The sequence below is a fragment of the Myripristis murdjan genome, chromosome 22 (genome assembly GCF_902150065.1).
Source record: "Myripristis murdjan chromosome 22, fMyrMur1.1, whole genome shotgun sequence".
NCBI lineage: Eukaryota > Metazoa > Chordata > Actinopteri > Holocentriformes > Holocentridae > Myripristis > Myripristis murdjan.
In genome coordinates, this window is record NC_044001.1 from 6,707,051 (window position 1) to 6,724,122 (window position 17,072).

A 17,072-nucleotide genomic window follows, 5' to 3' on the forward strand; every position below is an offset into this window, starting at 1 on the left:
GGTGTATGGACTGTTCTGGAAAGAAATGTTTAGGTGGAACATTTTGCAGCTAGCAGGAGGCGATGCTGCAATCTGTCTGGTTTTTCGAAAGCCAAAAACACCATGGATCAATTAGTATAAAAAAAAAAAAAAAAAAATACTCCATTGAAAAAAACAAGGTGCACATTCATGTTGTAATTCAAGATTTAAAGGGATAAGTCTCCCAAAAATACAAAAAAAGGCATTTTTCCACTTACCCCTAGTGCGAGCTCTCATTCCATATAAATTATGTGATTTGGCGGGGTTTCAAATCCGTCTACATTTGCCCAAATACAGCGGGGCTGGATAGGTGCCAAAAAATGTTTACATGTGTAAAAACCCAAACCAAGAGTTTTGTTGGGGACTACTTCCTGTCAAACAATAACAACAAACTGCAGCAGACTGGAAACCTCACCAAATCACATAGAAACTATATGTAAGGATAGATCGCACAGAGGTGAATTTTCTCGTTTTACAGATTGATAGCATATGTTTACCATCACCAGTTGGAAAATGTGTGTACATCCTTTCATATTCTCTGTGCACCTTTAAAACAAAAAAAAAACAAGTCAGTCTGGCTTATATCGTAGTTCAAATTCCTGTGAAGAGTTTTCCATTGTAAGCATGCGGTTGCGACTTGCCTGTCCGAACAATGGAGAGCATAAATTACAAAATAAAACACAAAAATTTGCTGCCACTGATGAAAATTGCCAAACCTTGGTGAATGGTAATAACCCAGCTCCTAAATACTGCAGCTGGCAAAATGGATCCTCTATTTTATATTTTATTCCACACAATGTTTTGTTCCCAAAAGTGGCTGTACTGCATTTTGGAAAGTCATTTATCGCTTCACAAAAAAAGCAAAAAAAAAACAAAAAAAACAAAACAAAAAAGACGCTGCCGGTTACCTGCGACTGTCTCACAAATATCCCGTGGTTCTCCTCGCAGGTGAAGTAGCGCTTGCCCTGCACCGTGCCGTCGTTCTTGCCCTTGGCCTCATCCAGGATGACGCCCACCCATTTCCCCGAGGCGAAGAGCGTGGTGCCGATGTAGGCCACCGTGCCGCGCTGCCCCTTCCCGATCACCTCCACCAGGGAGCCCACCTTGGCCGGCCTGCCACCCCCGTCCGAGCTCATCCTGCTGCTGCCACTGCTGGTGGTCTGGGGAGGGGAAAAGACACGAAGGCACAACCGGTTTAGTTTTTACAGCTTTAACTTTTCACACTAAAGCGAGGACACGTGAGGGTTGATGGGCACCCTGGTTACAGGTTTGCTTGACGGACAGACTCTCTGACCACAACGCTGTGGTACAACCAGGCTGGACGCCGCATATCCCTTTCATGTGTGCCCATTTTCTGTTATCTTGATTGTGATCTGACAAGTGACGGACAAAAAAAAAAAAAAAAAACCCAAATGAAAGAAAACAAGCTTCCTGCTCACACCAACATCTTACCAGCTGGCGACTCAGCTGGTGCAGAGACGGCTAAAGATGGCGACCACAGGATGTTTGATAAGGTTGTCATGGAGATCATAACTGGTTTGGTGCATGAGAGAGAAATGGGCCTTGTTAGCATTCAAACTTTGTCAGACTCACCGTCCACGCATGAAAATGAATATGAATAATCATTTCCATGACAGTATAATTTCATGGTCACTATCTTCATTGTGCCAAAGTAGATTAGTAGTCTATCTCTTCCTGTTATGATGCATATCCTTCAGTGTGTTGTTCAGTAACCAATATATACAGATGGAGTCATAAAGAGAACTGTCTGGAAAATCCCTTCACTATTAATATGGGATAAATGCATGTTGGACTGATTTTCTCAATGATGCCACTTTGCAGTTTTTCCACTTCCACAAGCTCTCTCACCCGCTGAGTCCCGGGCACCAGCTGCAGCTCCTGGATGTTATGTGATAAACTTTATTGATCCTTCAAGCGGGAAATTGTCTCTTTGTCCTTTGCTTGAGATGCAGGACCAGCAGCAAGTGCTTCCTCCACAGGTACACACACATACAAGATGTGGGATGACAGCACAGCCGGCCACCTTGCCAGCCTTTGTTATGCCATGTTATGCGTTTTTGAATATTTTAGTTGGTTAAAAGCATGTATTATTCCATAGGCGCATCACTAAAAAAAAATACTTCACCACACATGGAACAGAGAACCAATATTGCAATTGACAACATTTTCATTTTTCCTTTCTTTTTCTTTTTTTTTCATAGGCATTTTTCACAACACTTCCCAGAAATCACTTGTCAAAACGCAGTGTTTGCTGCATATTGACATTTGCTGCTGATGATGTCCTAGTTTCTGTGGGTGGCGCTCTTTTCTTTGTCTGCTCAGCCCTGGTGGTTTTCACTGCTCATGCAAAATACATCACTTCCTGCTAACCTGATGAGCTGTCCCAGGTCAGAGCGACCACACATCAAAAAGCTCTCATGACCTGGCTTTAGGCTGAATCACCACCGAGTTATAACAATCAGTGACAGAGAATACCAAAAAAAGACACACGGTCACACAAAAATCTAACAGATTATCAACTTTCATAAAGGACATAATGCACAGGATGGCTGCAGCACATAGCATAACCGGCTATCTGGTGGAAACATGCACTGAAAACCACCGTAAAGGCCATGAGGGTATACATTTTTAGTATGTGTGGTCCCAGCGGGGATGGACCCCATAACCACCAGGAGCATTAGAGCCATTTTATGGCTCACTCTTTCTATTCAGGCCCACAAAAACAAGAGAAAGCTATAGGACTCACTCTTACCTAAAATGTCAGCCCAGACACAAACAGCACAGCTCTTAGCCTCCAGCCGAGAGGCCGAATTTGTCAGGTCCCATAACTCAATATTGAGGTGTGGGGCAATAACCGCACGGCACGTCTTTCCAACAGGGGGGCAAATTTACTCGAGCAGCTGTAATATTCTGTAATCGAGTAATCCTATATAACCCAATTTACACTGTGGTGTCCTAGAACTGATGGTGACTCAGCAGAACGGCACAGAGAGGACTAGATGTTATTACGCTGTGAAAGATGATGTTCCGATTCTCCTTGTGCTTACAGTAAATATGCTGTCTACACCGTCTATGTACCACTGTCTTGTTTCTAGATTGTATCAGACAATAGAGAACCCCCTGGGCCAGATTAACCGGAGATTATAGACACACTGCTGCAGCATATAGGGATTTATTAACAGATCTGGGCTGTAATATAACCTAAACTATCCCGTGTAAGCATCTGAGAGCTCTGGCTGCAGCATCGGAGCTTTCTGAAGCCAGTTTAATGAACCCTGATCACTAAATTTATAAGACAAACAACCGATTATATGTATATGACTCAGTTTTTTATATAACTGGGGCACTCATTCAGAACAATCTTCCACCAGTTTTCATAAGGAGTATCACAATGTGCGGTATGTGACTTTAATATGATGCCCCCCCTCCCCTCTTTTTTGTCCCAGGTCAAAGCTTAAACCCCGAGTAAAGCATAGGCAGGAATGTAGAAACATAAAGAGCGTTTTGTTTCTGTTCTCTCGCGTCGTTTCGGCACCTCCAAAAATCACTTCGAGAATTTTAATGATAGATTGTGTGTGTGTGTTTTTTTTTTATGTTTGAAGCTAAAGCTCTAAGACGGTGTGGGTCCTTAAGAGGTATTTGACATTTTTGAAATTCTCAACCCTAAACATTTAATAAAAGGTGTTATTGATGCCTTATAAAGTGGAAAAAAACAAAACAAAGATATCGGCTGCAAGATAGGAAGGTGCATGCTGGGAGGATTTTTGCCCCAAGTTCACCATATGTTACTGTAATGATTTGTTTTGTCCCTCAGCAATCACTTCAAATTGGATAAAGCAGCACAGGTTAACTTTTTCCTCCCTTAAAGAAACATCTTTAATGCAACCTTGATTTTTTTTTTTTTTTTCAACTACAAATATGAAAGAGCCACTCATCTCCCCTTCCCTGACTTGTTAAATATAACTGCAGAAATCCTGGGAGAGTTGCTGATGATGGCCTTTCATGTACAAGACCGTCACCGCGTTCGGCTTTGCGGTAGCGGCGGCAGTCATTCATGCAAAACCTGAATTGCTCTGATTGCTGAAAGTCTAATTGGCCTTGCTTATTATTCATGACTAACAAAGAACAAGACACTCTAACCAGCATTTACAGTGCATCCGTGGCTCGTCTATGTGACTTTTGTACGTCATAATGAGCAAAACGCGAATTAAAAAAAAAAAAAAAAAAAATCCTCAGTGATTTTATTCAAGCTTTAAGTAGGGCTGAAACATATGGTTTAAAAAAATCATGTGAGGATAAATTTTCCAGGTATTGTGATTGCAATGTGATGCATGATTTTAACTGTTAACTGGGGTCTGTATTAAAAAAAAATCTTATGTCTGGAGCAAATGATTTGTACGCAAGGGAATCTCAGTAACATTTCAACTTTATCAAAAAAATTGCAGCTCTTATGTGGATATTGCACATGACCACTTGGCCATTTCAGTAACATTTCAATTAACTATTCAGCTCTATAGCTTGAAGGCAACAAATCATATTTTAAAAACACAAGAGGCATTCCTGTCTTAGACTAAGTGCTCACACGACTACATGGCTCAAATGCACACAGCAACGGTATGTGATGAAATATTCAGTATGTTTCATGCTTGACGTGTTTTTAAAGTCTTCAAATGAAGACACGCAGAAGCCGTGGTATAGGACTGAGGTGCTTGGGTTTGTTACCTGGCTGTGGTGCAGCAGCCATCGGTCTGCACTGAAACATTCACCATGTTTCATACGACGCTCAAGGCCTGACTGCCATGTGCTGGAGGCAGCGCGGACCAGAGGAGGGCACGCTGAATAATTCAGTGTCAGGCTACTCTTACAACACACGCAACCACAATGTACGCAGCTTAAAGAAGGCATGAACAGCCCAACAGTTTGCATTTAAAGTACAGCACCACCCATGATGCTCTGATGAATGCTGTCGCAGAAACTCAAGCTTGATGCCGCGCTGACGTCAGATACAGCTTTGCTTTTAGGAAAAATTCTGCAAATAAAAACAATATCTTTTGCCTTTTAGGAGGCTAGGCGATGTGGTTGAAATCACTACCATGATACTCACAAGTGTTTTTTTTTTTTTTTCCCATATCAATAAATATCACAATATGACTCATGCACGCAAAATCATGTTGTATAATCAAATTAGCATTTATAACTTTAACAAAATGATTACTGTAGGTTTGCTGCCAAAAAAATCCTTAAAATATTCCTTAAAAATGTTTCTTGCCTAATTTTATCCACTTTTTAAAAGAATAAAACTCTGTTTGGTCTAAGTTTACAGCAGAACTATGTGTTACAATATCCTGAAGTTTCTATATCGTAAAGGTTCAATTCAATAATCAATGATACTGAATCATTACACTGCACGAGTGTGATAATGCAGCCTACATGGCAAACATTTTTGACAAGTGAGGATCATTGCACAATGTGGGATAGGTGCTAAACAGCGGCATTATTAGATGGGAAGAACAGAGAAGCCAAGAGGTCTGTTCAATGAGGAGCAAAATCTAAGGACAAGAACTGATGTCATCCCTCCTGGTGACAGAGACGCTGCCTGAGTCAGAGACAGATGACAAACAGGAAGTCTACTGGGGCTCACGGCTTGTGCGTCCACTGTCCGCTGATCACAAAAGCCCGGTGGCCCCTGTGGACCTGCCTTTCGTGTGTGTTGACTATCGGCTCACAGGTTATCAGAATAATCACAGAGGTCTACGGCCCGACACCGTAACAGCACGCTCTAGCCCGGGGGGCATCTGAGCAAAACAAAGAGGCAACAATTCAGACAGAGGAATGCAGCGCTGAAATGGATTAGAAACCCTCCATTCAAACTGCAAATCGACATCGAGGAGAAGACAGGGTGAAACAAATCGACCAGACATAACAGAAACAATGGCGCACCGATCAAAACAGCACTAAGTTAACACAGCAGTCCAGCCTATTCATTCACCCAGCTGGGATGTGTACACACACACACACACACAGGCACACACACACACACCTCTCAGGGCGAGGTAGTTGACACTCACCCGGGTGTATGTGTTCCTCCTAGTCTGTGACATGTTTCCTGGTCGCCGAGCCCCCCCCGCCGCCTGTCTTGACTGAGGGAGCGTGTTATTGGGGAGAGCCAGACACAAGGGGGTCGGGGAGAGGAGAGGGGTGGGGGGGTTCGGTGATGCTGCTGGAGTGTCTCTCTCTCTCTCTCTCTCTCTCTGTCTCCTTACAGTTCACACCATCTCTCTCTCCCTAATCCTCACAGTACAGCCTGAGCTTCCAAAACTCCCTGTTTCTCCTCTCTGCTGATCACAGAGACCCGGTGGCAGCCCGGCTCAGTCGGTGTGCTGCTGAGGGCCGAGGTGCTCCCGATCCGCCTCGTCAAGGCCGACGACTCCAGACGGGATGAATGGACCAGGAGAGAAAAGAGCAAACAGGGGAAAGGGAAGAAGAAGAAAAAAAAGAACCCGAGCAGGCTTGGTGTGCTGTGAGTGCATCAGCTGAGCGGCAGCACTGCGCTAGTGTCTGCGCTGGCTTCTGCAGGAGGGAGGGTGGCTTAGGCCCAGGCGGCGCCGCTGGGTCCTAAAGCCTGCAAAATGCCTCGCAAAAGCATCTCAGAAAACTTGACAGTCATTATTCTGGAGCACAACCCTCCTGATTTAGCACAGCGCAGGCGTTTGGACTTGTTTTCCTCGGGATTGCTTTATAGCTGATCAAAGAGCGCTGGCTGGCAAGCTTCCTCAACGTCCAGATTAAGCCCAATCATTCAAATCTACTGCCTCTGAAGATCAATACACTCACGAATGATAAATCAGTCAACAAGAACATGAACTTGCTAACCAACGGTGCAACAAAGCAATATCCCACAAGACAGCAGCTGCATCCAGAACTGCTGTTCCTGCACTGCGGGCGATTTCAGATGACTGTCAAAGTTCTTCAAAACGCATTTCTCCTCCGCTCTTCCCCATTCAAAGCATGAGCGCTGGGAAAAACTGATTAATTAAGGGAAAAATAATGAAAGATGCACAGCACAGACAGCACAGCCTTTTTCAACCAGGGGAAGGTGAACCAGTTCAGCTCAGTTTGATTCTGTTTCATTGTGCATGAACACACACACAAAAAAAAAAAAAAAAACAGGTGATGCTCCATCACCAGCACACTGTAAGCACTGGCCTGCAGATTGCATCAGGGCCCGGGCTGACGCTTTGGCAGATCACAGAGGAAGGATTAACACTCTTTTATCAACTAACTGCGTAGCTGGGTCTTTTTCACTCTCAATCCTCTATTCATGTGTTGTCTTTTTTTTTTGTGCAATGGAAGCGAATGCTGCAGGGCTTCTGTGAAAAAAGGTTTCAGTACAGAGGACGATGATGGATGTTTTGAAGCGGCCAAGAGAAATCAAGCTTTCAGGAGGGGAGGGAGAGACATTTCCCTGTCTGATAACACATCTGTCAAAAAGCCTCAGCAACAAAGCATCAGGCAAATATATTGTGAGGTTTGCAGGTTTAGTATACCCAACTCACATTTAGCTATGAATGAAAACATGTAAACTCAGGCCTTTTGCATGCAGCTGTGGCTTCAAAGCATTGCCTAAATGCCCCAAAACTGTGTTTTTTACGTCTTGAAAACAGTCGTCCAGCCGGCGTACAGTCTGAGCCTTCAGACAGTGCAGTTACTTACAGATGAGGATATTTAGGGACACACAATAAATCTCTGCAGTCTCTTTGCACCCCTTTATGCAAATGAGGAGGGCAGAACCGAGAGGATGGGTGCTGGGGAGGAGAGGAGGGGTGGGAGGAAGGAAGGAAGGGAGGGAGGAGGGGAAGAGGAGAGGAGGGGGTCTTATCTCTCACCGAAGAAATGGGTCCAGCCGCTGAAATCCACATGGGATCAGCAGACGACCAAAGCGAGCAAAGAGCTGCCTCATCACAGAGGATGAGGACAATGGCATGCAGAGAAAGAGAAAGAGAAAGAGAGAGAGAGAGAGTGAGAGACAGAGAGAGAGAGAGACAGACACCAGCACAGCCACAGCCGAGCCACATGTCTGTTCAGACCGGTGCTGCACGAGACGACTGCAGGAACAGAGGTGACACGGAGGGATTTCAGGAGGGGACGACACTACGCATCAAGGTCTGCCCGTCCAGGAGGAAAAACCAACGTCGCAGACGAGGTAAAGATGAACGACACTGCTATGTTTAAACATGATGAGGAAAGAAAAAAAACAAGACCTACGCAGGGAAAGTGTGAATGAAGTTTGGGATATCTGAAACGTTGTGGCTTTTTTTTTTTTTTTTTTTTACAGATAATGCACTTTGGAGCTAAATTAGCAGAGGGATGCTGTTATTGGTTTCACATAGCATCATCACATCAAAGCATAAATCTTTTACACTCTGAAAAATCAATAGGAAGGAGGGATTTAATTGGTTAAGAGGTCAGGTCAGTAACCGATATGTCGCTATTTGACCAAGGTTACAGTCAAAACAGTGCAATTATGAAGGTGACTTATATTGTTTTTCTTGATCATTACTGCAGTAGCAAATGTTCAATTAATGGGAAAACTATGAGCTCTTATCTCCAATTGAGAATGAATGACCAAAAATAAAAAATTGAAGTTACAGATTACTCAGTAGTGCTTTATTTTGACCTTAACATACATTTTCTGATATTTCTTGCACCTACATATAATGTGGATTTATTCCATAATAGCTTATAATAGTGGATAAACTCTAATTAAAAACTGGGTTTACCCTTTATTACATCCTTGCCAGAGATATACAAGCCAGGTCTCAGATTGCACTATGTCATGCAGCCATGAAAAGTAGGTCATCCACAAAAACAGCAAGACACAGTGTAGATCCTCCAGGACACGTAGACGAGGTTAACGTTTTATTCCAGTGCACATTAAAAGGAACAAAGAGCTTGGTTCGAACAGATCATGAGCAAAACACACAAATAAATACAGCCGGCTTGTGACTCAATGAGGTGAAATGGCAGTGATAAATTTGTAATGTGGTGCCATCTAGTGATCTCGAAGCCAAGGCACCAAAAGCCCCAGTAAACACTAGACACACTAGAATAACAATACTCAGTGAATTCATTCAGATTAAAAAAAAAAAAAAAAAAAAACTACACCGTTTGCCATAAATGCAAAACCAATTAATCACTTTGGCCCGTGGTGTCTGATGGTGGGTGAAATAATTACAAATCACAGCATGGGTGTGGCTGCCACTACACTGCATTTAGTCCAACCAGATTAACCAAATGAGCTTCTTCTGCCAGATGAGGGAATAAATCTGAAGGCTGCTGATTAGAGAGAAATTAAGTCTGTTTATCCCAACACACACCCATGTGCAGTGGCTGCCCCGACCCCCGCAGCCTCCATTAATAACCATTTCTAATTATTTTTTAAAGAGAGAGGGAAAAAAAAAGACTTGTTTTAAAAAAAAAAAAAAATGTGTATTTTTTCCCACATCCATGCCTTGTATTTAATAATCAGCAGGTGTTGTTGATGTGATTTGTGTAGTGTGAAGCTGGTTTGGTGCTGTCAGCTGTCAGTGGGACACTCCCTGGTCAGCTGCTAGCAACATTAGCATGAGCTAACCTCAGTTAGCTTCCCCCTCAAGCTTTACCGAGCACATTTGACCACACAAACCCACATTAGTGACCTTTAACCCGGCTGTTTGGCAGCATGTACCCCCTTCCCCTCCCCTCCTCTCCCACGTCCAGGTGCCAAGTCTTACCTGGCGTTTCTTATCTACCCGCTCAGCTTCGTCGGCGGCTCAGCGTCCAGGCTACATCCATCCATGGAAATGTGACTGGCAACATCCTGAGGTGTCCGACCTGCTGCCTGAGCGCAACTGTGCAGCCCCGGGGTGGGTCACGCACACACGCACGAGCCCATCACATCATTGCATTCATCAATACCAGAGATTAAATTAAAAAAAAAATAATAAACAGGTGCAAGATTTAAAGTCTGCACAGGCGATTTCATCTCATTTCATGCAGATATACATTCATCCAATAAAGCCAATGTTTTTTTTTTACTTGTCCGCATCTCTTCAAGTCATGTGAAGCATTTTGTGTACTTAATACTATAAAACTGCTACACAAATACAGTCAGATGCCTATGGATAAAGATCTATATGAGTGAAGTCATTAAACAAACAAATATCACGGGAGGTAAACAACCAAGAAAAAAAACTACAAATTGAAATACATTTTTAAAAAATGCTAACGGAAACGGAAAAAAATTGAACAACACACAAACAAAAAAATAAGGAACAATAAGAAAAAACAAGATAAAATGTAAAGGTACAAAAAAAACAAACAAACAACAAATAACAAAATGTATCAAGTGGGAAGAAAAAAACATTTGAAAAAACAAAACAAAATTATAACACACAAACACAAAGGAAAACAGGAGCAATTAAAAAAGAAAAATGTAAAGGTACAACAAAAATACAAAAAAAAAAAAAAACATTAATAAAAAAGCATCAATGGGACCAAAAAAAAAAAATCAACATTTGGGGGAAAAAACTAATTTATAACATACACACACACTGGAAAAAAGAAATTAAAAAAAGAAATAAATATAAAGGTACTACAAAAATACAAAGCACTAAAAAAAATTAATTTTAATAAATTTTAAAAAAGCATCAAGGGGGGAAAAAATCAGTTTTAAAAAAAATCAAACAGAGCATCTATTCCTGAGAGTTCACGCCTCTCGCTGCTGCACCTTGTATCCAAACTTAAACACCACAAAGTTGATCAGCTTGGCCGCCAGCGACGGCCACACAAACTCGTCTATCTTGTGAAATCCCAGACTGCGGTACAGCTTGTGTGCGTCGGTCTGCAGCATGGAGGTGTACAGCACCACATCCCGCACGCCACCGCACGCCGCAAACCCCAGAGCCGTGCGGCAGAGGGCCTTGCTGATGCCCAGACGCCTGAACTGCTTCCTGACAGAGATCCGCTTCAGCTCCCAGGCTCCGGTGTGGCTGCGGCAGGGCAGCAGGCCCACCGTGCCCACCAACCTGCCGTGGATCTCAGCCACCCAGAAGCACGACACCTGTCCCTCCTGCATGTAGCTGGCTTTGATGTCCAGGAGGTCCTCCCTGAGGCCCAGCTGGATCCCCTGCTGGTTGAACAAGAGCCGGACTCCCTCCCGGGCCAGCACCAGCAGCGGGATCAGAGCCATGAGTGAAACAAGGAAGGATCCGGACACGGCTTTGGCTGCCAGGAGGAAGACGACCAACACAAGCTGCACCCACGTCTGTTTCAGAGCCTGAACACACAGGGCGTTCAGGTGCTCAGAGAAACCTGACACATACATTTCCCTGACCACGTCGTAGTCCGCATCCCGGTATGGACGGATCCGAAATCCAGCCATCTGGCCGCCCTGGAAGAAACAACACAGCTCACTGGCAGAGAATAAAAGAGAAGATGAAAGCGTGTTTTCAAATGATACAGAAAAGTCCACAGTTGAGTCAGCAAATGTTTTCCAGTTTTCAGTTTGACTACTTTGAACATCCATGGTTGGCAAAAAAAAGGCAGAGGACGTATGCCTGCAGGACATGTTTAACATTTTCACTCCAGAATTCAAACTTCTCCCATTGATTTCTAAATCTATAGCTCTATGTCCCTCAATTGTAAAACAAATAATCTCTGTGGTAAGGCAGTTTTCAGAAATTCGGTCAGGAATATTAAAAAAATTGACAATCACTTCATGAGTTTTTTCCGATCATAAAATGAAAACAGACACAGTATAGCTCTAACAGTTTATTCTAAGCAGCCAGCAGGTATGAATAAAACGACTTACAAGTCCCTTACAAATTCAGTTCAAGTCAATCAATCAACAGAAACTGGGTGGCATAACTACAGAAAAACAGAGTAACATGGGCCAGAATCAGTTATCGGGGTGATTAAATGAGGTATAAACAAAATTTTTTTTTAAAAAAGTTATAATACCCCATCCAATATGCATGTACATAAAAGAGAAAACTGTCCATGCAGGTCTCTGTGTTTGTGTTTCTTATGTAGGTGCAATACAGAAATAGATTCATCAATACCCGAGCACCGGTGTCACATGTAATTACTGGCGATGATTAAATGAGGTAACAAAAATCCTAAATATTGTATATGTATGAAAACTGGCATTCAGGAGACAAGAAACAAGAAAAAAACTGTCCATCTATATACTCGGTTTGTATTCCTTATGTAGGTACTGTCATGCTTATTCCTTCATTCATTCATTTATGTATTCATTTGTTTATTTATTTAGGAATTTCTGCTTTGTCAGGTTTATGAGAGACAAGGCAAAGAGAGAGAAAGAGGAAAACGACAGGTTAAAGAGCCCAGGACAGTATCAGTATCAAAGCTGGGCTGTTGTGACAAGAACTTAGTCTTAATGAATCCTGGCATGCACCCAACCAGAAATGTTAAACAACCTTTGTGTGTGTGTGTGTGTGTGTGCGTCTGTCCATTCAGTCTTTTTTGGTATCCGTCTGTAAATCTAGTCTGTACTCGATCAGGCTGAAGTTGGTGATTCTTGCAACGAGCTCAGGCACGACAAACTCCCTTATCTTTTCGTAGCCCATGTGTTCGTACAGGTTCTGCGCGTCTGTCTGCACTACAGAGGTGTAGAGGATGACGGCGGCGTAACCCCTGTCCCGGGTAAAATCCGCCACTGTCCTGCACAGAGCCTTGGCGATGCCCATCCCGCGGTGAGTGCGGCGTACAGACATGCGCTTCAGTTCCAAGCAGCCCGGCACCTTCTCAGCAGGCATACACGCCACAGTGCCGACCACCCGCCCGTCACTTTCGGCCACCCAGAAGCACGCGTCCTTCTGCTCCAGGTAGGTCTCCCTGATGTGGCAGAGGTCCTTCTTGAGGCACGTGTCGATGTAGCTGGTGAACATGTAGGTGACAAACTGCCTCGCCCCGGCCAGGACGAGAGTGACAGCCATGATGGGCAGCAGGAAGGACTTGGAGCTGGCCATCAGAGCGCAGAACACACACATCAGCACCATCTGGGTGAGCGGCTGCTTCAGCAGGTGCATGAAGGACGAGGGCACGTGCTCGCTCATGCCCAGGGTGAAGACCTCCCTCACCGCCTCCGCGTCGTCATCTCGATACTTCCGGATCTGAATGCTGGCCATGACGTGGGGCTGGACGATATAGACAAAATCAGATATCATGATATCTTTGACCGAATAATATCAATAATGTGATCATACTGTAGGAATATCTATTATCCCTTTCATAATATATTTACAAACAAGAGATTTCTCATAAGCGATCATTAGTAATGCAAACATGATGACGGCAAATAAATAAAAGTTCAAAAAATGATCTCTAATGCAGCCTTTAAAGCCAAGGAAAAACAACAGCTATATCACGACATTACAATACCCCGAATCCCAGATATCTGGTCTCATATCATGATATCGATATAATATCAATATATCGTCCAGAACCTGTGTGGCCCTGCCTTTCCACACAGTGAGACATGCGACACCGCTTACAAACGCCTCCCTCATACTGCCATTCAAGGTCACAGGGGACAAGGAGTCTGCTGCAGCATGCATTACTAAGCAGACAGCAGGCAAACATCCTCTACAGACAGCAAGTCCATGATATGTTAATATCTTACACAGCCAAAGGTAAAAGTGACTAATTATATTGACTAGTGTTGCTGCAAATGAGTAGTTTTGGTGTACCTGACAAATGGACAGAAGTACTTTCTAAATCCAATCCACTACAGACAACAAATGAGTTTGGCTCTCTATATATATGTAAACACTGAACCTTGAACATAATGAGTTGGCAAATTGTGAAACCTTTCACAGTGACCAGTCAGTCAGCAGAAATGAGAAAAGTAATCTGGCTGTGCTCTGCTGGGCGACTTTTTTTTCTTTTTCTTTCTAATTTCCACATTTGCAATTGAAATAAAACAGTCTGAACTTTGTACTCTTTTCAAAATCCATGGAAAAGGTCTAATCCCCAAGACCTGGAGTAAAATAGATTTTCCCATTCAAATTTTAACAAAGCTGTTTCTGACTTTTACTCCCAGTTTTCATAAGCTACTTTTTACTTTTACTTAAGCAGAACTTTTCAGTGGTGCTTCTCCTTTAGTAATATCAATAGAAGCGGTTTCCACCAGTGCACACACCAATACCCCTGTGTACAGCCTATATGATGTATATAAATATACTTTAACATATGCTCAATTCCTTATCTTTGTATTATTGTTGTAATATCTTGTGGGATTAATGCACACATTGAGACTTAATGCACATAATTTTGCACATACCTTTGACACAACTGATACCCGGCGCACATGCTTTGTAAATTTGTGAGGCACATATTTTATATTTTGTACTTCTATTTTCTTACAATTTTATTCTTCTCTTGAGAACTGAGCAACTGCAACTGACCCAACTTCCCCTCGGGGATCAATAAAGCATTTCTGATTTCTGAATAGCCTCAATCTCTGCAGAAGGGCGAAAGATAAACTTTAGAGATGATATTCTGCAGATATAGGTGTCGAAAACAGCAACCATCTCTAACAGCAAAATGTTAATTATGCATTTGAGACAATTACAGAAAAAAAAAATGTTTTAAACAGAACAAAAAATCATTAAGGAACAGGTGAGAATATGGATACAGGATGAATTAAAGGATTATCTTTGAATATGTTCAGTGATAAACAGTCACGTGTGCTATTAGCAGGATAATACCTAATGATTAAAGCATGATGGTGTGTGGTTAATATTTACAAGTGCCGTGACTGCTGGATTGCCAGGGTCTTTATTTCTGCTTTAATGTGTTCTTATGTGCTAATGGCTGCTTGTTGTCTGCTGATTATTTAGACCAGGGGTCACCAATCATGTGCCATGGAGGGCCGAGAGGCTGCAGGTTTTCATTCCAACCAAGACCTCCACCAGGTGATTTCACTGATCACCTCACCTTGTATCAGAAAGGAGGAGCTAATCAGTGAAGTCACCTGGTGGAGGTCTTGGTTGGAATGAAAACCTGCAGCCTCTTGGCCCTCCATGGCACATGATTGGTGACCCCTGATTTAGACTATTTGCCTGATTTATCTTTTAATGCCAGGTTAGATTACACTTGTGAGATAATCGATAGGTCTCCCTTCCCTCAATTTTATCCTCATAAGATAGATAGATAGATAGATAGATAGATAGATAGCCTACATACATACTTACATACATACATATAATAATCACCCCTGATCACCAGTGATGGGAGTAACGGCGTTACTTTTATCAGTAACGAGTAATCAAAGAAATTACTGTTTCCCCCGTTGTAACGCCGTTACCGTTACTGACAATAAAATGCGCCGTTACTTGCCGTTACTTACTACTAATACTTATTATTATTATTTTACTATCCTATTCGAAAAATGTGTGTCTTGTGGAGAAAAAGCGGTGTGTCAATTTTCAAACCGGTTGGACTTTGCAGTTTTTCGTAACTTATCAACATGCATGGAGAATGACTCAGCACAAATTCGAAGAATCGTCTGTGTTCTCCAACGGCAGAGCAGATAGTTTCGCCGCCTGTCGTACAGAAGACCACGGGTTCAATTCCCCATCCTGACTGACTGACATCACTACTTTAAACTATAATGTATTACTTTTTCAAAGTAACGTGGCCAACAGACAATGGTAGATGAAATTTGACAGCAATGTCCACACTGCAACAGCAACGCAAAAATATGTGCATTAATAAGAGGATTTAAGAAAAGAAAAAAGTAATCATAAAAATGACTTTCCCCAGTAATTGAATTACTCTTCTGCAGCAGTAATTGAGTAGTAATCAAAATTACTTTTTTACATAAGTAATTAGTAATTGTAACTTATTAGTTTTGTGAGTAATTGGTCCCAACACTGCTGATCACTAATGACCCCCAAATCAGTGTCCTGCGCTCGTGAGCCCGCGTGACCCAACGGGCCCGCAGGTAAGCTTATAATTAACCGGCGATTAACTCGCTTTAACAGGCTAACACATTTAAAACAATGACCCCCAACACGGCCTTCTACAACACACCGTTTTCAAACAGCATGTTACACTCAAATAATATGAACTAAACAGCACATGTTGGCCGTTAACGCAACTTTAATTAAACGTTTCACTGGTTTATCCGCGGAGTTAGCTAACGGCAGCTAGCCAGCGTGCTAGCATCGCTACATTAAGCTGCTCTGAGGAGAAAACATAAAGACGACTGACCTGTTTCTCCGAGTGTTTTGAGGTTAAACTGGATCTTTGCTGCACGCAGCAAGCTGCCACCGGTCAGACCTTTCTCATTTGTCTTTTTTCTTCGGCTCGGAGTCTCGGGTCCCCTACGGAAATGTTGTGAATGAGTCCGGCACAACCTTTCCCAACTGTGGGCATCTGGTGGGCATAATCAAGATTGCACTCCTTCCGGGTTCAGGGGACGTGTGACGCTGATTGGATGAATGGCGCAGGAACGTACCGACGTCACGACCCATCATATGGCGATCCATGTGGAAGAATCATTATGTAGATGTATTTGTGAACCTATAGTTTTAATAATTAATAACTCTGGTTATCGACCTGGGGGCGAGTCATTGCGCAGTAGATTGTACCTTATTTTTCATTTAATCATTTTCAGATTATAATAATGTAGAATATGACATACATGGCCCCATATGTTCCTGCAAATATACATTAAAGAGCCATTTGCATTGTCTTTAAAGTTTGTCTTTTCAGCATTTGAGGCATAGCCATTTATTGATTATATCACTAATGCCTTTGCTTGACTCAAGCAGTAAAAAAAAGGCAAAAAAAAAAAAAAAAAAAAAAGTCCTTACAATAAATTTGACGATTAGAAATTGCACTATGATGACTCCAGTGTTCCTAGAGGCAAATTTATAGAGCAATTTTGTCTAAAATCTGACAAATGGACAGAAAAGTGGTGTCCAATTTGTACCTGCCCCCAACAAAAAATGATATACATATAC

General features: G+C 42.6%; 2 protein-coding genes across 5 annotated transcripts in view; both read right to left on the bottom strand.

Annotated features, from left to right (window-relative positions):
- Positions 1-10,292, bottom strand: part of dctn1b (dynactin 1b) — a 53,400-nt gene extending 43,108 nt beyond the window's left edge. For 2 of the 3 annotated variants that reach the window (XM_030044250.1, XM_030044248.1), the window contains exons 1-2: positions 9,813-10,292; positions 927-1,178 (exon numbers count right to left, since the gene is read on the bottom strand). In XM_030044250.1, coding sequence (XP_029900110.1) covers positions 927-1,154 — 228 coding nt within the window. In that variant the 5' untranslated portion in view covers positions 1,155-1,178; positions 9,813-10,292. Of the gene's footprint in view, positions 1-926; positions 1,179-9,812 lie in introns of those variants that run through there. The other variant, XM_030044251.1, reaches the window with a different exon arrangement.
- A 469-nt stretch (positions 10,293-10,761) lies between these two features.
- Positions 10,762-16,509, bottom strand: LOC115354628 (probable N-acetyltransferase camello). 2 transcript variants are annotated; one of them, XM_030045060.1, is made up of 2 exons: positions 16,318-16,509; positions 10,762-11,470 (listed from the first exon to the last, which is right to left on the bottom strand). In XM_030045060.1, the coding sequence occupies exon 2, from the start codon at positions 11,459-11,461 to the stop codon at positions 10,787-10,789; it is 675 nt and encodes a 224-aa protein (XP_029900920.1). In that variant the 5' UTR covers positions 11,462-11,470; positions 16,318-16,509; the 3' UTR covers positions 10,762-10,786. The 2 variants fall into 2 exon arrangements, with proteins under 2 accessions (XP_029900920.1, XP_029900919.1); XM_030045059.1 differs by lacking the exon at positions 10,762-11,470 and adding an exon at positions 11,836-13,238 and having other exon boundaries at positions 16,318-16,501.
- Positions 16,510-17,072: the final 563 nt, after the last annotated feature.